General features: G+C 39.3%; 1 protein-coding gene across 2 annotated transcripts in view; it reads right to left on the bottom strand.

Moving 5' to 3' along the window:
- TRUB1 (TruB pseudouridine synthase family member 1) overlaps positions 1-22,421 on the bottom strand; it is a 41,079-nt gene extending 18,658 nt beyond the window's left edge. For both annotated transcript variants that reach the window (XM_005566512.5, XM_074002846.1), the window contains exons 1-4: positions 22,094-22,421; positions 18,497-18,595; positions 9,199-9,254; positions 353-434 (exon numbers count right to left, since the gene is read on the bottom strand). In XM_005566512.5, the coding sequence (XP_005566569.3) occupies positions 353-434; positions 9,199-9,254; positions 18,497-18,595; positions 22,094-22,379 (523 nt within the window). In that variant the 5' untranslated portion in view covers positions 22,380-22,421. The remainder of the gene's footprint in view (positions 1-352; positions 435-9,198; positions 9,255-18,496; positions 18,596-22,093) is intronic.
- Between the last annotated feature and the right edge of the window lie 365 nt (positions 22,422-22,786).

Raw genomic sequence — 22,786 nt, 5'->3', positions numbered from 1 at the left:
GAGCTCTGCTTTACTTCCAGAGAAATAGCTCGCCCTCTGTCCTCTTTTTACATAGTACAAAAGCACAAAAACATGATGAGTTTTAAAGTACTAAGCCCGGTACATTTATTTCAACAGCTGACAGGTAATTTTTTTTTTTAATGGCAAGACAGATAAAATCTAACAGAGTATCTCCGCTTTGTTGCTCATTTACTAGGGAAAACAACGTAAATCCTAGCCGTAAGTGCTTTTGCAAGCAAGGAGGTTATTTGGAAGAGTAATTCTGAACACTTAGATTTGTTTTAAAATTCTACCTTCACAGAAACTTTCCCTAAATGTTAGAAAACAGGCCTACATGAGATGAGCTTCATACCGTAAGGCTTTTCTTCTGTTACCTTCCCCGTAGAATCTAGTGTATCAGTAGCTTTCCCCAGTTCTCCAATGGCAATATATCTCTAGAGGAAGGGAAACAAGAGAGAAAATGGGCCATAAGCAAAGAAATACTGTTATGCATGTCTTGAAGTTTATACAGAATTTTACTAATACTACCAACCTGATACCAAATAAAGGCTAAAATAACAGACTGCAATGGTTTTGTTTTTAATATGTGGAAAGCAATTGTGTAAACTGAAGAGCATTCACAAACATTGCACACTAGCCAATATGAGAAAGAAAAACCTGATTTTATTGATAATTATGGCTTAATAATTATGACCGTCACTATTGTAAACAAATTTCTCAAACCACCTTTATACTGAGAAGTTTGTTTAAGGAAAATTTTCAAGTCTATCCATGAGTAGAGAGAATGGTACGATAGCCCTGACCCCATGGCCATGTTAAGTTTCAAGAATCTTCCCACACATATAATTAAAATTAACTTTAAATAAACCAACTAAGTACTTCTTACATGAAATACTAAGACAATTCTTAGTAACTAGGTCATGCATTTAAATAAAAGTTAGATCTGTAGAAAACACAGAGTTAGTGACTTCACTATTACATGTGGGTTTTTTGTTTTGTTTTGTTTTTGTTTTTTTACGATGGAGTTTTTGCTTGTTGCCCAGGCTGGAGTGCAGTGGCCCCTGGGTTCAAGCGATTCTCCAGCCTCACCCTGTGGAGTAGCTGGGATCACAGGCACCCACCACCACACCTGGCTAATTTTTCGTATTTTTAGTAGAGATGGGGTTTCACCATGTTGGTCAGGCTGGTCTTGAACTTCTGACCTCAGGTGATCTGCCCGTCTCGGCCTCCCAAAGCCAAAGTGCTAGGATTACAGGCGTGAGCCACTACGCCCTGCTATGTGTTTTCTTAATAAAGATAAATTACTACTTAAGATCTCAGGAACAAGAATCATTTCTAAGAACCGATCTTTATTCACAAGTGAAGAATTAGATCATTCTTGGTTATGTGAGGACTGTCTTATTTCTCATCTTAGGATACACTTGTAGTACACATTCTTTTCACTACTCTCTTTTGGTCAAATGCAAATTTTATTTGGGGCATCACATGAAGCAGTGAAAAAAGTGCAAGAATCTATTTCCCACTGAAAATAATCTGTATTTATGTGAGCAATTTTATAAAATAAAGTTCAAAGTACTTTGCAGACATACAAGCTTATTAATGACAAATTTATTAGGCTAGTGAAGGGACCCAACACAAAAATGAGAAAAATATTAAAATTTCAAGACCTCATAAATATGCAGACATTTTATAACAGCTTAAGGGTCTTTGATGAAATTACCTTAATATTATATAGCTCAGATTTTTAAAAACATAAATGTAATACAGAAGGGAATATTTCAACACATTTGAATTAATTTTTTTAAAGTTTCATAGGTATTGACAAAAATTAGTTTTTTTGTAACTAAACACAGTCTCATCACCTGAGACACCCATTCCTGCTTCTGTATTTTGGGACAATCAACCTTGATTAAGCATACCACAGGGAGAAGTACGAGAGAAGTACAACAATGGTAAAAGCACAGGCCCAGGGTCAACTGGCTGGGTTTGAATTCTGACTCTACCACAATTTGTAGGTCAAGTTAGTCTTTCCTGCTGGAGCTTAATTTCCTTATCTTAAAATGTGGAAAATAATAATGCCTCATGAGAAGAAGCAAAGAGTTTAGAGCAACAATATCTAACCCTGGTAAATAACAGATAATAATACCATCACCATTTTTATTTTCTAAGAAAGAAAATATTGAATGATTCACAGTAACACTAGCTAGAGTTGACTCATCTAGTTACAGTGAGCTCCCATAAGGAAAGCAAAGCATCAAAATGTTTCATGATTTTTTTGCCTTTAGAGTCTGTTTAGTTGCAAAAGAAAACCACAGTGCAATCTTGCAGACTGAGCCTTGAAAGTATCTGCACTATCCCGCTCTGTAACAAGATTGAACTAGGAAACTTAACATGTTTCCCAAGTATGCAATGCCCATTCTAGTCTCTGGACTCTTAGTGTTTTGTGCACCTGGGGCACATATGCCACTTCCCTGGCCTTGAACTCCCTTTCTTCTCCAAGGATCAAACCTTATTCAGCTTTCAGAGCCACCCCTTAATCCATCCCAACTTCCAATTACCCACCTCCACAGCATGACTAAGAGTAGGTGCTCGATACAAATTCCGTACATAGAAAGAAGGAAGGCCCATATCAAATCCACAAATTCAATCATGTTTCTTAAGGACTATGAATGTCCAAAGTATTCTCCTAAGTGCTAGGGAAGGACACACAGATACATAAGACAGAGTCCTCTCCCTCTAAGAGGTTACAGTGTAACAGGAAGACTTCAATAAAGACAACTACTGCAGAGGGGACTGGGTATAATGGCAACAACAGACATTTCTGGTTTATCTCACTGAGCTCTCATATCACATGGCTTAGCACATGACGACCTATAGAGATATTCACTGTTTTCCAAGTATATTTTATTGATCCTTACTTTCTTGAAGTATGAACTCTTAGCTAGAGTTTCCCACTGCTGTTCTATTGTGTTCTTTACCAGATAGAAACACAGTAGCAGCTTAATAAAAAGTTGCTGACAGAATGATACACATGCTAGAGAAGTGCCTATGTGTGCAATTCTTCACATTTCACCATAGTTTTGAATATCTAGATTTTATCTGCTAAGTCTCAACCCATTCCAGGGTCTGCAATTATAGTGTATGTAGCTACGTGTTGGATTCTTTTTAGGGGAGACAATATCTAAATCAACATTCTTAAATCAAATCAAAATGTTCTCAAACATTTTGGTTTCAGCGCCCCTATACACACTTAAAACTTATTGAGAAACCCTGTCACACATTTTTTTTTTTAAATGTATCTGCCTAGATTTATTGTGTTAGAAATTAAAGCTGAAAATGTTTAAAACTTCCATTAGCCATCACAGCAATGATACCATGGCACATCTAGTAACCTCTGAAAAACTCTGTCATGTATTTGTGGGATTGCAAGTTAAAAAGGCAAAACTATGAAAATACTTTCAATTTCAACAGGCACCCTGAAAGAACCTCAGGAGTCCTTAGACCACACCCTGTGAACCGATGATTGAAATCATAGCTGTTTCCTAGCTTTCCCTTGTCCTGGCATCTAGTAATAATTATCCTTCAATTTTATTCAGTTATCCACAAACCACTTAGAAAAATTCACCCACACAGTTAAGCCTCCAGCTGAAACAAAGTCTCACGACCAAAAAGATATTGGGATAGAAGAAAAAAGGCATGGAGATGTATACATTCAACCCTAACATTTTATCTTATGGAGTCTAAAATATTTCTTTTCACTGGCTTAAATTCTACATAGAGTCTGTGCTTTAGAGCTGTTAATTCTCCAAGACGTGTATCTGGGAATTGTGAGTTCTACTACTGTATTCATTACAATGTAATTCCACTGCACCAAAGAGAGGTCCTGAAGAACATTCCATTGACCTGTGTACTCTCTGGGACTCATAGTTTCTCACTGGTATTATTCTACTCTCTACTCATCTTCAAGCTCCCTGAACCCCACAGCAGATATGAGCTAGACATCTCTAGCAGCAAATCAGCTTCTGTACTGTTTAGGAGAAAGAAAAATGTTTCTATTACAGAAAGTATACACAATCATTTCCTTGGATCTCAACTGAGGTGTGATTTTGAAAGCTTGTGATTTAAAACTTCACCAACAAAACAGGGATATTACTGAGGATGAGAAAGAACACTTTTTTAAAAACCTGTCAAACCAAAAACATGTGACTTTGAATGTCTTCAATAAGAAGGAACAGTTCTTTTTTATAGTTCATAAGTATAAGCCCTTTAAAAATTTCAATACAGTATTTCTGAAATATATGAATATTAATAGAATATATAGAAAACGTACAAACTGGACTAGCCTCTGGAGAAGACTGATTAGAAATTCTGAAATCTTCAAGAGTTGGCTAAGTTTCATAGGAGCATTATTCAAGTCACACTATAGAGTTCTCATAACTGGCTAAAAATGTTACTGTGTTCTTGGGGAAAGTTACTATCCTTTGACCACACCAAAAAGGGGAAACTTCATTCACTCCAATGATAACACTTGTTTAATTACTGGAGGCGGATACAAAGTTGCCTTCTGAGGAAATGCTGGCTTTGCCTGCAGGTGCCACTATGGTTTACCTGCACAGAGATATGGAGGTACCTTTATATCTGGACATACTAGTTAGATTCTTTGGGTTTTCATAACCTTTCCATCTGGTTTCTAAAGCATTTATAAAGTAACCAACTTTGATCAACAATATAGAAAACTAATAAAGACAGCACTCCAAAACCTCATCAAAGTCTGTTCCTTCAAAGTACAACATCTGGTATCCAGCTTTTGCTAAATGACTGGCTCAAAGAAAGTGTAATTTAGGGAAGATAGGAGAGGGACTACTGCCCTCCTCTAGGTAAGCTACATTTTATACTTAGATCAACTTAGGCCAAAGGAACACATCAGACTAACCTCTCAGAATAATTTTACCTAAATTGTATTTTACATAGCTCCATGTCTACATCTGTTGTAAAACTATTTTTGAAAATCGCCGTCATTTAATAACCCTTATTGTCAAAAACTTCTTTCTGAGTTTAATGTCCAAGGAAACTCTGTCTCTCCCTTAAAGAACTGGCATGCTTTCTCTTTCTGATGAGTGTACTATTTTTCCTACGTCACCAGTAATCACAAAAAGCAATGAAAAAAAAATGAAGTTAACTGTATTCAAGAGTTCCAACAGAACTCGCCTGAGTAAAATTAATTTCAGGAGTCCACAGAACATGTAGCGAGAGAGCTCCAACAGGCCTGGACCTCAAGAGAGAGATTGGGGGATAGGTAAAATACTTAGAATAGTAATAACAGTATTTAATGAGCAATTTCTGTATACAAGGCACTGTACAAAAGCTTACATGCTTTTCTTACACATTATACACATAATACTAAATGATCAGACAGAGGAAAAAAAAGACTTGAGAAATATGATCACTGGCAGAACAAAGCTCACTCCAAGGCAGGAGAGGAAGACAATGAGGAACACAGGGCAGTGGCTCTTTTCTTAACTCTTACCCTGATCTGAATGGGAAGAAATGCAAGAAATGATTTGGGTGGTCTGATGAGTATCTGGTCTTCATAGATGGAAGCAAAATAATATGATGGCCTAAAGATTTTATTTAAAAGGCCAGAATTTCACCTAATAAGTGACAGTAGTTGTATGAAGTGGCACTATGTTGAAGAAGATTCTAAGGATGTTTCTTGATTCAGCAAGAAGAAATGTTAGGCCATGTTCAATTAGCGTATCTCCAATTAGGACTGGCTAGGGAGAGAAGGCTGTACTGTAAATACGGCCATAACAAGAACACTGAATATTTGCCATCCTAGAACTAAGTATTTCTACTCTTAATGTAACTCCATCCTACACATACCAGAAGTCTAATTTTACTAGTTGCACTGTGATGCAAATAAAAATTCATCTGTCAAAACAGGAAGTGAAGAAAAAGTGGACATTAGATCTGGGCCAAGTTAGGGGCTGCAGACACCTTTTTTTTTTTTAATGAAATAGAAGGAAAAGTATCAAGAATACATCATACATAGGGTTAGAGTTGGATAAAGTTTGGATGTCTGTCCCCTCCAAATCTCATGTTGAAATGTAATCCCCAGTGTTGGAGGTGGGGGCATGGTGGGAACTGTCTGGGTGATGATACCGGATCCTGCACGAATGTCTTGGTGCCCTCCCTGCAGCAATGAGTTAATGCACGATCTGGCTGTTTAAAAGAGCCTAGCACCTCCGCCTCTCTCTCTCACTCCCTCTCTCACCATGTGACATGGCCACAAGTATAAGCTTCCTGAGGCCCTCGCCAGAAGCAGATACCAGCACCACGTTTCTTGTGCAGACTTCAGAACCATGAGCCAAATAAACCTCTCTTCTTTATAAATTACCCAGCCTCGACTATTCCTTTACAGCAACACAAACAGACTAACACAAAGTTGTTTGATAAAATTTTTCCTTTTCATAAATGTATGTATCTATAGGGTCATTACATAAAATATGTCTCTTACTATGGGTCTTAATCAAAAAAATTTTGAAAGTCACTAGGTAAGATGATCTCTAAGATTCCTTCCAGTGCTTTTAAAAAAAGAAAAAAAATTTATTAACAGTTTTTAACTACTTTTTATTAAAAAATAGTCTTCATCATCACTAAACTCTTAATGATTTAGTTCTTTTAACATGTACATAAAACTAAAAGGATAAGAAATATAAATAGCTAACAAGACAATGATGCCTATTTTTGAAATACAAAATACCTAAGAACTAGGTTTCTGTAACAAGATGCACCTGTGGTATTCTATTTATGTTACAGTCATCTGAGGATCAGTGATTTCACTGTATGACATTCAGGTTTTGTAGCTGAACAGCAAATTGGCTGTTATAAAATTTATACCTGAGTCAGTGATGTATTTACATTTTCAGTCATAATATTTCTGAAAATATGCCTGAAATTTACAAGTAAAATCTTTCAATAATATATAGTGTGCCTGTGTTTGTAGTTTGGGGAAGGAGGGGTGAACAATGAATATCTCAATGAACACAATATATTTTACCTTGGGAAAAAAAACCCAAACAAATTTCTTAATGTAAACATAACATTTTTATTATTAACATAAAAGTGCCTTGTTTATTGTATAGATTTTAGAAAATGCCAAATAATGTGGGAAAAAAAATCATCCATAATCCCATATTAAAGTAAACATTGTTCATCTTTGGGAGTACAGAAACAAATATTAAACAACTGGCAAAAACCAGTATCAGAAACAGATTCTAAACTCTGTGTGTCAGTATTTAAGCACAATATACATATTTACTGAGAAACTGTCAAACGCCTTCATTCTAACGCAATGTTTACACTCTAATTTTTCAACACCAATATTTTGAAGATTACAAAGCAAGCCACACTTCATTTATCAGAGGTACTAAGATTCCTTCCAATTGAATGGCACACAGATTTTTATGCCAGTTGATAACCAAAATGAGATATCACATGCAGTATGTTCTCCAGGGCTTTTTAAAATCTATCAATCAATCTATGTATCTATGTACCTATCTATCTACCTACCTACCTAGCTTACTTATTATTTATTGAGATGGAGTCGTCTCACTCTGTCACCCACGCTGGCGTGCAGTGGCATGATCTTGGCTCACTGCAACCTCCGCCTCCTGGGTTCAAGTGATTCTCCTGCCTCAGCCTACCAAGTAGCTGGTATTAAAGGTGTGCAGCACCACACCTGGATAATTTTTTTGGTATTTTTAGTAGAGATGGGTTTCACCATGTTGGCCAGGCTGCTCTCAAACTCCTGACCTCAAGTGATCTGCCACCTTGGCCTTTCAAAGTGTTAGGATTACAGGCATGAGACACCACGCTCGGCCAGGGCTTTTATTTTAATACTTAAACCACTACTATGTCAAGTGTTTTCCAAAGGCCAGTATCTATAATAAGTTCAGAAAATGAGATTGCATAGAAACTTATTTAGCAATTTTACATTGCCATAATATTTTAATTATATTTTACAAAAGTCATCAATCAGTCTGCAATGAACTGAAAATTGTTTTAAATAGTCTTTGACTACAGATTCTTTTAAAGAAACAAAAGTCATTTTATCAATAATTTATATTACATTTAGAGCAAGAGTTTTAAAACAAAGTTTATTCCAGGAACATAATGAAATTTTTTGCTACCTCTTGGCATACTCATCTTCCTTGCACATGCATTTTCATTGGCCCTTAGTCCCAGCACTTATAACCAGCACCTAATTACTCATATGGATACAGACATTATCTCTTTGACAGCTGGAAGAGACCCCTTCTACCAGCAGTTCACAGCTTTCCAGCCACTCCTGCCTCCAAATAACCCCTTCTCTCTTCTATCAAGTGCCTAGAAAAGTGCTTTTGGATCTATTCAAGGTTACTCTCATAAATGAACATACTTCATCATCTTAAAGAGGCCCTACTCTTTTCTTTAATAAACATTTTATAACCAATGAACATAGCATATTTTTGCTAAAAGGGCGCAGTTTTACAAAATGGTATTGTTTCTATAAAAATTCTAAGGTTTAAAAAAGTCTGCCACTAGCATTTATGATCTCTTAAGTCCCAATCATCTAAGAAATATGATATTTTATAAGTCCAAATATAATTTCTTTTTTTTTTTTTTTTTTGAGACGGAGTCTCGCTCTGTGGCCCAGGCTGGAGTGCAGTGGCCGGATCTCAGCTCACTGCAAACTCCGCCTCCTGGGTTGACGCCATTCTCCTGCCTCAGCCTCCCGAGTAGCTGGGACTACAGGTGCCCGCCACCTCGCCTGGCTAGTTTTTTGTATTTTTTTTAGTAGAGACGGGGTTTCACCATGTTAGCCAGGATGGTCTCGATCTCCTGACCTCGTGATCCGCCCGTCTCGGCCTCCCAAAGTGCTGGGATTACAGGCTTGAGCCACCGCGCCTGGCCCCAAATATAATTTTATTAAATGATGAGCACTGTAGCATTGTTTCTTTAAGTCTAATTGGTTTTCAATTAAGAATTTCCAATTTTCAGTCTCGATATTTTCAATCTCAGATATGTTTGTAGACATAATACTCAGGAATTATACCCATTCATGCAGTTTACTCAGTTTTTCTATTTGATAAAAATCCAATACATGTAAGTCATTAAGAACATTAAAGAAAAACAGAACTATTTCAGTATTCTTACCTTGGACCCTGACAACATACTGGTCAACATTTTTGTTCCACTTCCAATTCCAACAACTACAAATCAAAGAAAGAAATATTATGACACTCTGTTCTGAAAACTAGGTTTTTAAAATAGCTATATATTTTGGTCATAATTTCCCGGCTTAGGTAATGTGAAGTGGGAAAGAGCATATATTTAGCAAAATTTCAGGGCTCCTATTACTCCAAACAGTTGAACTTGTCATGCAAATAAGAAACTCTAAAGAAGGGATGAGAAGACCTTTCTCCCCATTCTCAAAGCATTAAACTCAGTAGAAACCTCAACCCAGCCCATTAGATAATGAAGCCTTAGAACAATCTCAAAGGACACACTGGAATTTTATATGGGCACCAGTAAAAAACACATGGCACAATTAACCATGTTCAAGTGGGTATGATAAAGTCTTTTGACAGAATTCATTATTAAACAAAGCAAAAGCCATTATCATAGCTAATGAACCATTTAAAGATGATTAGCACCCAGCAGTATATACAATCAAGGAAAGAGAAACATAACAACTCAGTGTAACACAAAGAAGAATACAAGGTAAAATGAAGGCTGAAGAATGTATTTTAACAGAGACCAAATATAAAGTACAACAATGGCCTACCTTTCTCTTAAATTTCAAACATTATTCATACGACAACACATTTCACTCGGTGAGGGTGAGAGGATTTAGTCACTTCTCTTTTTGTAAGAAGCCACACTTTTGTAAGAATTGAAATATTTGTCATCAACAGATACAACTGTGCATAAGAACACAACACAACCACCACAATTCAGAATTATAAAAGCAAACAAGGAGTACTGATTGGCAAACTGGAAAAAATATCTTCAATATTTACGGCAAATATCATTCAGTGAGTTTACCATGTATCAGATTCTACTCGAAATGCTCTCCTTTCATTATCCCATTTAATCCTTATAACAACTTTAAAAGGCTAGGCATGGTGGCTCACGCCTGTAATCCTAGCACTTTGGGAGGTTGAGGAGGGCAGATCACCTGAGGTCAGGAGTTCGAGACCAGCCTGACAAACATGGAGAAAGCCCATCTCTACTGAAAATACAAAATTAGCCGGGTATGGTGGCACATGCCTGTAATCCCAAATACTTGGGAGGCTAAGGCAGGAGAATCGCTTGAACCCAGGAGGTGGAGGTTGCGGTGAGCCAAGATCGTACCATTGTACTCCACTGCACTCCAGCCTGGGTGACAAGAGCAAAACTCCATCTAAAAAAAAAAAAAAAAACTTTAAAAGATGGTATAATTATCCCTGTTGATAAATGAGATAGATGAGGAAACAGGAATAAGAGACTAAGAACTTTGTCCAGCATCTCACAACCAGTACCTGGTAGAGTTAAGATTCAAACCAGGCCGGGCGCGGTGGCTCACGTCTGTAATCCCAGCACTTTGGGAGGCCGAGATGGGCGGATCACGAGGTCAGGAGATCGAGACTATCCTGGCTAACACGGTGAAACCCCGTCTCTACTAAAAATACAAAAAATTAGCCGGGTGCGGTGGTGGGCGCCTGTAGTCCCAGCTGCTTGGGAGGCTGAGGCAGGAGAAGGGCATGAACCCAGGAGGTGGAGCTTGCAGTGAGCCAAGATTGTGCCACTGCACTCCAACCTGGGCGACAGAGCAAGACTCCGTCTCAAAAAAAAAAAAAAAAAAAAAGATTCAAACCAAATGGTCTAAGAGCTGACCCCCTTCCTTTCCATTCCCTCTGCCACCTTAACTCACCTAGGCTTTCTTTTCACTGCCAACAGCCTACATCACTGCAAACCTGACAGTTCTACATCCTATCCCTTTCTCTTCCAATTCATACCACTTCTTAACCATTTCTGAAACCCTATTTTTCACATTACAAAGCCCCCCAAACAATCCTTAGTAGGGTCCCAGTGCCTACAGTACCAACTCCTTATTAAAGTATTCAAAGTCAATCCTTTGAAGCCCAGCTCAAGCCCCAACTCATTCATAAAGTCTATTCCAACCCCCTCAAAACTTCTATGGCACTCATCTGTATTGATCCAAGTCATATAGTTCAAGGTCTAAGATCAAAACAGTCTGCCCTCAGTAATCCTCTGAAGAGCATAATACTCTTCAAATGACAGAACTTGTAGATACTACTGCTGATGAGGCAAACAGGAAAGATTCAATGCAATTTGATCCCAATCAAATAAATCCCCAAACAATATTTTTTTGAACAACTACTATAAACATAATCCCAAGAGGAATACTTCCAATGGAAAAGCAAAGAAACTTGTGACACATTTCCTAACTTCAAAACAGCTTATAATCTCATCAGGAAAATAAAATACAGAAAAATACAGTGCTCAAGAAATGTTGCCTAATGAGTGAAAAATGCTAAATAACAATATGATAGTATATGATTAAGTGTCAAAATGAACAGAGAGAGAACAGCTGCCATAGCAAGGCAAAGGTGGGAGCATTCTAAATGACTAAAGAGGCCAGAGAACGCTTCATTCAAGCATTTCAGAGTTTGTATTAGGCCTTTGAAGGATGTACAGGGAACACAATAGAGAGAAGAGAAGCATGTTTTAAAAAAGAAAATAATTGCACAAACTCTCAGATACAAGGATGAGAACAGTGGGTTTATCAACTGAACACAGGGTATCTTAGAAGCAGGCTGACACGTTTGACTTTAACATGGTTGAAATCCTGAACTCATGATCGTTTCTGAGCTAGTTTAGTGACCCAGAAGGATAAAATTTAAAAGAAGGCATCTTAGAGTTACCCAGCTTAATCCTCTCATTTTATACCTAAGAATAACCAAGTGCCACTGAAGTGAGGTGATTAGTGAAAGCAGAATTTTAGGAAGACTAATATGGTGGTGGCATATAGAAAAATTATCTGGAGTTGGGACCTAGCCAACCAGCAGCTTTTCATTCACAGGTTAGTTTCCTGGACAGAATTTTTACTTAGCATGTTTTGCCTTCAATCACTCAAAATTGTTTTCAGTACTTATTGTGTAGGTGCAGAAATAAATAAGACCTGGCTTCAGCTGTGATTTAACAATCTAATAGAGAGAGAGATATTAACAAAAACCAGGAGAACAAAATGAAATTTTACATTAGTAGTATAGAAGAGCAAGCAGGCAGGCTTCAAAGGTAGGAAACGGCATTTCAGCTGAACCTGGAAAGGCCAGTAGGACTTCTACAACCAAAGGTGCTGAGAGAGATGAGCAGCTTATAAAAGAAAAACATGAGCAAAGGCACCACATCTGAAAAGGTGTGGAGAATTTAGAGAGTGGATGAATGACAGGGTTTTCCATGCACTGTTGCACAATCACTACTCTCCTACTCTATCTCCCAAGTGTTCTGTGCTCACTCAAATGTCTTCTCTGTTAAAAAACAAAACCAAAAACAACTATCTCCAAACTTATCCAATGTCCTAGTATCCTATTCTCAAACCAAAAAGATAGAATTTGTTTATGATGAGAGTCTCTCTAGGACAGGCATGGACTCCATACATGTATTTCCAGCTTTCTATAGGATCATCTTACAAGGCTCGTATCTTTCCAATTGTAGGAATCTATTTTAAGAATCTGAAACACCTGGCTGATACAGATGTGTCGGTAAAAAATAAAAACTAAAAACAAAACAAACAAAAAGTTCTATCTAGAAAGACATCCCTCACAAAATCAGTTCTGATAAAACTCTGGTAATAACCTCAGGGACCTCAAATAGGGAAATGATTAACAAATTGTATTTCAGCCATATGATGGAACATTTTATAGCCATTAAAAATAAAGTTTACAAAGAGCTTATTAACATGAACAATGTCTATGTTACAATGTTAAGTTTAAAAAATGGATATATAAGTACACACAATGAAGTAGAGCTCAACTTTAAAAATCACATAGACAAAAAGCTACAAGGAAATATGGCAAAAATGTTAACTGACTATTGATGAAAGGTGGAAAATGGATAATTTTTTATTTTCAACTTTCCTGTATTTTCGAAATTTTCCCACTGTTTGTATAACCTCTAAAATTTAAAAACATCATTTTTGAAATGGTATATAGAAATTTTATTTACATTTTAAGTGATGTATGATAAACAGGTGTATTCCTTTCCTATTGCTACTGTAACAAATTACCAATCTGGCTTAAAACAATACAAACTTTTTATCATACAGTTGTGGAGGTCAGAAGCCTGAAATGGGTTTAACTAGGCTTAAAATCAAAGGGTTGGCTTGGCTGTGTTCTTCTCTGGAGGTGCTAGGGGAGAATCCTTCACTAGAGCCCCCCTAGAGGACCCATTTTTTTGCTTGCCTGCCTCCTCCAGCTTTTAGAGGCTGCCCCCATTCTTTGGCTTGTGATCCCCTTCACTCTTCAAAGCCAGCAACCCACATTACTCCAACCTCTGCCTCCACTGCTACATGTCCTCTGACTCTCTCTTCTGCCTCCTCTTCCACTTTTAAAGAATATTATGATTACATTGGGTCTACTTGGAAATTTCAGGATAATCTATCTTAAAGTCAGCTGATTAGCAACATCAATTCCATCTACAACCCTAATGCTCCTTGTGATGTAACCTAATATATTCACAGGTTATGAAAATTAGGACACGGACACCTTTAGAGGGCCATATTTTGTCTACCATTTTTTTTTTGAGACGGAGTCTCACTCTGTCGCCCAGACTGGAGTACAGTGGCGCCATCTCGCTCACTGCAAGCTCCGCCTCCCGGGTTCACGCCATTCTCCTGCCTCAGCCTCCCTAGTAGCTGGGACTACCGGTGCCCACCACTGTGCCCGGCTAAGTTTTTGTATTTTTAGTAGAGACGGGGTTTCACCGTGTTAACCAGGATGGTCTTGATCTCCTGACCTCGTGATCCACCCGCCTCGGCCTCCCAAAGTGCTGGGATTAGAGCCACTGCGCCCGGCCTGCCTACCATGTATTTTTGAGAAACTTGTGAACCCTCTAGCAATCATGCTATAGAATTATAAACCTGAATTTCAGGTTATAATCTTAAATTGTCAGCTAAATTCTTAACTGCATCATTAATATTGCAAAAAAAAAATGTTGAAAGAAAAAGTGTATTTTTTTTGCACAGGTCCAGTTTTAGTTTGTTTTCTTTTGTTTGTTTGTTTTCAAAAAAGACCTTTTGGCCGGGCATGGTGGCTCACCATGCACTTTGGGAGGCTGAGGTGGGCAGATCACTTGAGATCAGGAGTTCAAGACCACCCTGGTCAACATGGTGAAACCCTGACTCTACTAAAAATACAAAAATCAGCCGGGCGTGGTGGCAGTCACCTATAATCCCAGCTAGTCAGGGATTGGGAGTTGAATTTGGGAGGCGGAGGTTGCAGTGAGCCGAGATCACGCCACTGCACTCAAGCCTGGACAACAGAGCAAGATTCCATCTCAAAAAAATAAATAAATAAAAATAAAAAAGACCTGTATACAACACTTCACAGGATAAAGTATATATCTACATACTATAAGTATTTTGTAAGATATTTTTGAAAACCTTTTGACTCAGTTTTGGTAGACATTATCCTCTTTTAAGAGATGAAGAAACATTCAGTGAAGTTATGGGATTTTCTTAGGGTGTATATAGTTAGTAATTAAAGCAGCCAGTAGCCAGTGTGTAAACCGAAGTATGATTAGAGTCCAGTGTTTATTTTACCACACAATCAAAAATCGTCTTCTCATAAGTTTCCAGAACTGCTAACTTGGACAACAAACATCCCTTACTCTGTGACTAAACACCAACAATTTTTTTTTTTTTTTTTTTTTTTTGAGACAGAGGCTCGCTCTGTCGCCCAGGCTGGAGTGCAGTGGCCGGATCTCAGCTCACTGCAAGCTCCGCCTCCCAGGTTCACGCCATTCTCCTGCCTCAGCCTCCCGAGTAGCTGGGACTACAGGCGCCCGCCACCTCGCTCGGCTAGTTTTTTATGTATTTTTAGTAGAGACGGGGTTTCACCGTGTTCGCCAGGATGGTCTCGATCTCCTGACCTTGTGATCCGCCCGTCTCGGCCTCCCAAAGTGCTGGAATTACAGGCTTGAGCCACCGCGCCCGGCCTAACACCAACAATTTTTTAAACTTTCTCTCTCCTTGGAAATCACATGCATTAGAAGAAAAATTAATACATCTGACATATGAACATATTATATCATCATAAAAGTCCCTGTGTGATCAAATATAAATTAAGCCTCCAACCAGAAAACTGTTTCCAATACAGTTTCTTCCACACATACAAATCTCAGCCCCTTCATAATACTAAAATGGAAGCTTCAACAAGATCCCTTAGGCCAAGGGTGTCTAATCTTTTGGCTTCCCTGGGCCACAATGAAAGAATTATCTTGGGCTACACACGTAATATACTAACAACAGCTGATGAGTTTAAAAAAAAAAAAATCACAAAACAATCTCATGATGTTTTAAGAAAGTTTACAAATTTGTGTTGGGCTGCATTCAAAGCCCCCCTAGGCCACATGCAGCCCGCAGGCCAAAGGTTGGACAAGCTTGCCTTAGGTTTAGGGTAAAAAATAAACTTTCATTCACTGCCTTGAATATGACTATTTTCTGCATGCCAATGAAGAACTGCCACTAGAAATTAATAGAAATTGATCTATTCATAAATAAGCAACAGATCTTATCCTCTCTTTTCTTGTATTTGTGGTGCTATGCCTGGAAAACAGTAAAGCAGAAGGGTTAGGAACATAGGCTTCAACTCAAAGGCCAACTCTAATCAACTGGTACAGGCTACTGAAGTGCTAAGCTGATAAGAATCATGAAGCCCCAATTTCTGCCAAGAGCACAGGGCATGAGGAACAAAAGCAGGAGCGCCAGGTATCTGCCATCCACAATAGGGCAGATGCTTTGGAACTGAGATCTGGCTCAAATCCTGACTTTGTCACTCACTAATTCTGACAGTGAACATGTTACTTTATCTCTCAGGGTCTTCCTTTCTTCTTCTGTAAAATGGGGATAGTAATAACTTCTCTTATAGGTTACAATGAGAATTAAACTATAGAACTTACGAATGCCCAAAACTGAAGACCTTATATACAGTAAGTGCTCAATAAATGCTTATTATTAGCTGGGGTTTTTGTTTTGTTATGCTTGTTTTTTTGGAGTGCAGTGGTGCAATCACAGATCACTGCAGCCTCAACTTCCCAGGTTCCAGTGATACTCCCACCTCAGCCTCCCAAGTAGCTGGGACTATAGGTATGTGTCACCACACCCAGTTAATTTTTAAATTTTTTATAGAGATAGGGTTTCACCATATTGCCTAAGCTGGTCTCGGACTCTTGGGCTCAAGCAATCCACCCACCTCGGCCTCCCAAATTTCTAGGATTATAGGCATGAGTCACTATGCCCAGCCTGATTTTTTCTATTTTGTTTGTTTATTTATTCATTTATTTATTGAGACGGAGTTTCGCTCTTGTCGCCCAGGCTGGAGTGCAATGGCGGGATCTCAGATCACTGCAACCTCCACCTCCTGGGTTCACGTGATTCTCCTGCCTCAGCCTCCCAAGTAGCTGGCATTACAGGCACATGCCACCACACCAGGCTACATTTTGTATTTTTAGTAGAGACAGGGTCTCACCATGTTGGTCAGGTTGGTCTCGACTGATTTTTTCTATTTTAACCTCAAGTAAAAATATTACTGCCAACATAAACCTATAATTTTAGAAAATACAAAAATCATACAGTTTATAATGTTCTTGAAGCATACCATTTTCTTCACCAATTTTATCCTTTTAAATAAGCACTCATTTACTTTGGATAGCTTAGATCAAGGTTTGCTGTTGTTCCTTTGTACCTAATTTTTGCTGTAAATGAAACTGAATAAAATATAAAATACCAGAGCATGTAAAAAGATGAGTATTGTTCCATAAAAGTTTGTTTCTCGTATGTGAGGAAGGGGGCACTGAGAGGGATCCCAATGTATGCAGGTAGTTCTGTGACTAAGGATGCAGTTACAGAGTAAAATATACCCTAGCCTGTGTATAACACACTTGCACTTCAGAATCTCCACCAGGGGCAAAAAACAAAAAACAGATGGAATAAAAAAGGATAAAATATTTTTATTCCCTTTGATCAATTCTACTAATTTTCCTTCACAAGCAATAGTCAACTAATATATCTCTAGCAGAAAATGACTTCCTCTCAAGCTTCCCCTTCTCAAGAGAGTTGATTTCAGAGATCAGATTAGAGATAGGCAGACAAACAGAGCCTTCTACCTTGTCAAGAGTCCCCAAGACCAGCCCACATTCAAAGATTGATATATAGCTCAGATTTTTTACAGTGATGTAGTAAGAATACACAGTTGGACCATAAGAGATAAAGACACAGAGAAATCTGGGCACAAGCTTCCTTATCCTCTCCCCCTCCTGTGAGAGGATGCTCGAGCGTGCTGCTTTCTCTAACAAAAAAAGCGGTAACACGTGTGCAATGTTTCGCTCAGGGAAGCTCATTAGAAACTCAGTGCCCAAAGCTGTGTTTTGTTTTGTTTTGAGACAGAGTCTCCATCTGTCACCCAGGCTGAAGTGCAGTGGTATGATCTCAGCTCACTGCAACCTCCGCCTCCCAGGTTCAAGCGATTCTCCTGCCTCAGCCTACCAAGTAGCTGGGATTACAGGCACATGCCACCACACCCGACTAATTTTCATATTTTTAGTAGAGACAGGGTTTCACTATGTCAGTCAGGCTGGTCTCAAATTCCTGACCTCGTGATCCGCCTGCCTCAGCCTCCCAAAGTGCTGGGATTACAGGCGTGAGCCACCATGCCTGACCCCAGTGCCCACAGGTTTTACTGGGGACTTGAGAGGATGATCACTCAGGCACCCTCTGCCTTAGCAGTGGAGCAAAATTCCAGATTCCTAGAAGGAAAGCTGGTGTTCCCAGAAACATCTGAGGCATAGCCAACCAGCCTTATCAGACAGCGAAGGGTGGGAACACTCCTAAAATCCAAGTTCCCAGATACCAGCCAAGGGCAAGCTGTGCAAGCAGACCTTTCTAAAGATAGTAATTTCAGGCCTGCTATGTTAACTCTTTTCTGCACAGAGAGAAACCTTTTTTCAAAGTCCCATCCACACATAAAAGTAGCTATTTCTAACAGCCTTGTAGGCCTTGTACGATTTAAAGGCTTCCTTAAAAGATGGCACTATATATATCCAGTAGATCTGAAACATTCCAAAGTATAGTGAAAAATATAAGGCTTTAGTCAATCTATCTGTTCTCAACCAGTGTTTCTTTCTGATATTAAGTGACAGTGGACACTTAATTTCCTTTCATATCTCTTACCCAGAACTCCTCGGGCTGCGCTGTCTAGAGTCCCTCCATGCCCAATTTTCAAAGTCTGCTTTTTCCTCTTGGTCCATTCTGGAGAAGGCATTCCAGCTTCTACGAGAGTAATGGGGATGAAAAAAAGGTGATTACCATGACAAATTAAGTAGGATTTCCATAAACTTGGGAGGAAGAGGGAATGGCATTTTCAAAACAAATAAAAAGTATTATACAAACTTCACATGTTAAGAGACTATGACCTCGTTACTAGTAAAGAAAAGATTTTAAAATGTATATTCCCTAAATTATAAAGAAAGAGTATTCCAAAATTAGCTATCAAGACACTAGAATTCATTCTCTAAGAGAAAAATGGCATTTTTAAAAAGTGGGTAAATATCCAAACTAACCTGCAAAAATCTAGTAAATTCTTGGTAGTGGTGGGCTCTTAGAGAATCATGAAAAGAAGTTAATTTTTATATACAAAGATACTTTTAAAAGTCCTCAATTTCCATTTCTAAATCTCTTCCATGGTCTTTGCTGGCATCTCTAGCTACCTAACACTAGGAGTACATCTCATGCAGGGCTATTTCTAAATACACCAAATTCCCAAACTCCCTATATTCGCTGTCTCCTTCAAATTGAAAAACCAAAATTTTCAATTCATTAAAGAAATGAATCTCAACAAAACATTATGTGGAAAGCAGCTAAGATTAAGTTGCACCTTAACTTCCTAAGCATTTAGATCTTTAAAAAGAGGATGCCAGCCTGGCTTATCTCATATTCCTGTTGTAAATATAAAGTGAGCCAGGCACAGTGGTTCATGTCTGTAATCCCAGCACTTTGGGAGGCCGAGATGGATGGATCACTTGAACCCAGAAGTTCGAGACCAGCCTGGGCAACACAGGGAAACCCTGTCTCTATCCAAAATAAAATACAAAAATTAGCTGGGCATGGTGGTGTGCACCTATAGCCCTAGCTACTGGGGAGGCTTAGGGGAGAGGACTGTTTGAGCTCGGGAAGCAGAGGTTGCAGTAAGCCAAGACTGTGCCACTGTATTCCAGTCTGGGCAACAGAGTGAGATCCTATCCTATTTAAAAAAAATAAAAATAAGGCAAAATAATGTTACTTGAAAGTATTTTGGGGAGACAGGGCCAGTGCTTCCTTCTGGGTAAATATAAATTGTTTTGATGATGGCATATAACATATTGAGAGAGTATTGACTATTAGATGTCAAGTGAGAAAGAAGAGAAAAGCAGGAACTGCTATATTGATCTATACCTGCCCCCAAGCCCGTCAAACCTTCCTTATCAACACTGACGCAGAGTAGAAAGAAAATAAAGCAAAGAAAACGAAATGAGTGGACAGACAAGGGAGGAGGGAAATCAAAGCAACAATGGAAATGCAGAAGCCAGATTAAATGGCCAAAAGAATGCTGGGTGGCTCGGCCTCCCAAGAAAATTATCACTCTACTGAGTCAGAACCATGGTCTCTGGAACACCCTGGCATCATTCTCTAATTATGACATCACTGTACTTAGAAGGGTATGGCTGTCTGCTTTGACATAAACTTCAAAGGCCAGACCTCGGTTTCAAACCCTTGACCTGTCACTTGCAACCCATCATGGATCTCTCACCCACAAATTAACAGAAACCTTTTGGGGAACTCTTTGTATTTTCAACTTGACACCCCTTGGAGTAGGAAGGCCCCATAAATATACTATCTTCCCTTTGTGCCCAAATATACCTCCTTCTAACTTGCAGACATACTGCCTCTACTATATAAAGTGGGGAATTTGGTTCACCCCACTGAACTAAGTATTCGTGGATTTTTATTAAAGTATTTTCTAGCTATAAAATTCTGGTACACTTAGGGCTTTGAAGGATCCCAACAGACAAAGATTAGGGATTGCAGTATAACAGGAATCAACGCAAAGAAAGACGAGGAATGGTATTGGAGGACACAACCACTGACTGTGGTTGTCAAACACAGCTAACATTAGAATGTAGGTATCTTTAAGAACCTTCCCAAGGCTGAGCGCAGTGACTCACGCCTGTAATCCCAGCACTTTGGGAGGCTGAAGCGGGTGGATCACCTAAGGTCGTGAGTTCGAGACCAGCCTGACTAACACGGAGAAACCCCATCTCTACTAAAAATACAAAATTAGCCAGAGTTGATGGTGCATGCCTGTAATCCCAGCTACTTGAGAGGCTGAGGCAGGAGAATCACTTGAACCCGGGAGGTGGAGGTTGCAGTGAGCCGAGATCATGCCATTGCACTCCAGCCTGGCCAACAAGAGCGAAACTCCATCTCAAATACTTCCCAAGTAATTCTGACAGCCAGTTATAACGACATCTGGAAAGCCATAGCCTAACTAACATAAATACAGAATAGGCCAATCACAAACAATATAGAAATCAAGGATAATGAGAATGTCTCTAGCTAAAGATTCTAGCCTAGCAACAGCCTTGAAACAATCATTTTAACCAAGATTCAACAAGAAAATTCAGTTCTTAGAGAGATTAGCCAGAAGGCCAGAATATGGCTTTGTCAGAAACTTGTCTGAAAGAATGGTAATCATTACCTTAAGGATAACAAAAAAAGAAACCCAGAGTTTAGTTAACAAATCAGGAAAGCAGCAGTTCTATATAGGAAAACTAAAAAACTATGATGACACCACAATACATATCCTTGATGCAATTCCTTACTTTGACGTCCTCTGAATGAGTCATCCTTTCAGGCAACAAAGCAAAACTTCAATAAAAGAATGAGTAGTCGTGATACTGGAATTAAACATCTGCAGGAGCGTGCCTATTTGCCCATAAACATTTAAATCTGTACTGTCAGTTATAATTCCCATTAAAATAATTTATTTTTGCATTTTTTTTAAGTGTAAAGTTTTCCATGGGACACTAAACAATATAAGAAAGTCCCTGTACTGGTTTAATGGCGAGACAGACGTGAATAAACGAATCAATAAAAAGAACACTCTCAGCTTAGTGACCAAGTTATATTTAGTGTTCCTCAAACGTGGTCCATAAACCACTTACACTGGAATCACCTGGAGCAACTATTTAGAATTGCAGTTTCCTAAAAATACCCTGAACCGTCCGAATCACAATCTCGGACAGGGCAGGGATTAGGAATCTGTATTTGTACAAGAGACTCTAAGTAATTGTTAGGCCCACTAAAATATGAAAACGACTTTATTAAGTCTTGGTTAACGAAGTATATCTGCATTTCCAATACATTCTGAGGAATGCAACTTTGGGGGTAAGTGCCAGTACTTCCTTTTGGGGTTCATCCACGTGAACCCAACAAAAGCCTCCTGAGGGATCAGATTACAGAAAATAGGTCTGCACGCCCAAGGGCAGGGTTTTATTGTGTAAGTATGGGTTTTTTCCTCCCACTGAGAACAACTGCCAAGTAGGCTACAAGAGTTCGTGCCAGGGCAAGTCCAAGCCCGAGATGCCCGAGATTTCTGTCCAGAGCTAATTCAATGGTCATTCTCCCTTTCCCTTCCTTTTGTCTCTTGAATCACGAGCGTCGCAAAAAGCCTAATGTGCTTCCCCTCTCGTAGCGACCGCCTCAGCCTGGTCCCCACCCGGGCTGCAGTACCTGCCAGCAGCTTCTCCTTCAACCGATTCAGCAGCTCGGCTGAAGTGGGCCCTTTGGGCTTGTGCACGGCGAACACGCCGCTCAGGGACAGCAGCTTGGTAGCCAAAGCGGCCTTGGAGACCCTGGCTTCGGATCCGGTCCTGGCCGCGGCCGCAACCACCGCGGCTGCAGCCCTTGCTGGCGGGGTCGCAGCCATTGCTGCGACCGTTCCTGCAGTTTCAAGGACAGGGAATGTGTCTGTTTTCAAAGACGACGAAGACATAACCGCCGCCTCAGAAACGGCCATACTTTTGTAGTCCAAACCTGTTTCATGGTGGAGGCGCACGCTGATGATGCAACAAGAGTGCGCCTGACAGGACCCTCTTTCTCATACCGCGAAGCTGCGCAGAACGGAGAGGTCACAAGGGCTTGTGGGAATTGTAGTCCATGGCCTTCCCATACAGACCAAGAGCCTGCTGTGCCCTTATGTTTTAAATAGAAAGTTTTAAATGTTGAGTTTTCCTGGGGCTTGTGAAGATCCATGGCTTCCTGGGCTCACTGCTTCATTGACTGTGTTGTGCTCTTGCATTCAGGTTCAGAATTAGAAGACATCCAAATGTGAGCTCTATTGGAGCGAGGAACTTATGTACCACGTTTGCCGAGACATCCTAGATGCCTCACACGTTGTAGGCACTTAAATAAATATTTGAAAAC

The sequence above is a fragment of the Macaca fascicularis genome, chromosome 9 (genome assembly GCF_037993035.2).
Source record: "Macaca fascicularis isolate 582-1 chromosome 9, T2T-MFA8v1.1".
Lineage (NCBI taxonomy): Eukaryota > Metazoa > Chordata > Mammalia > Primates > Cercopithecidae > Macaca > Macaca fascicularis.
The sequence above is the reverse complement of the archived record's forward strand: the minus strand, read 5'-3'. Positions and strand labels throughout refer to the sequence as shown.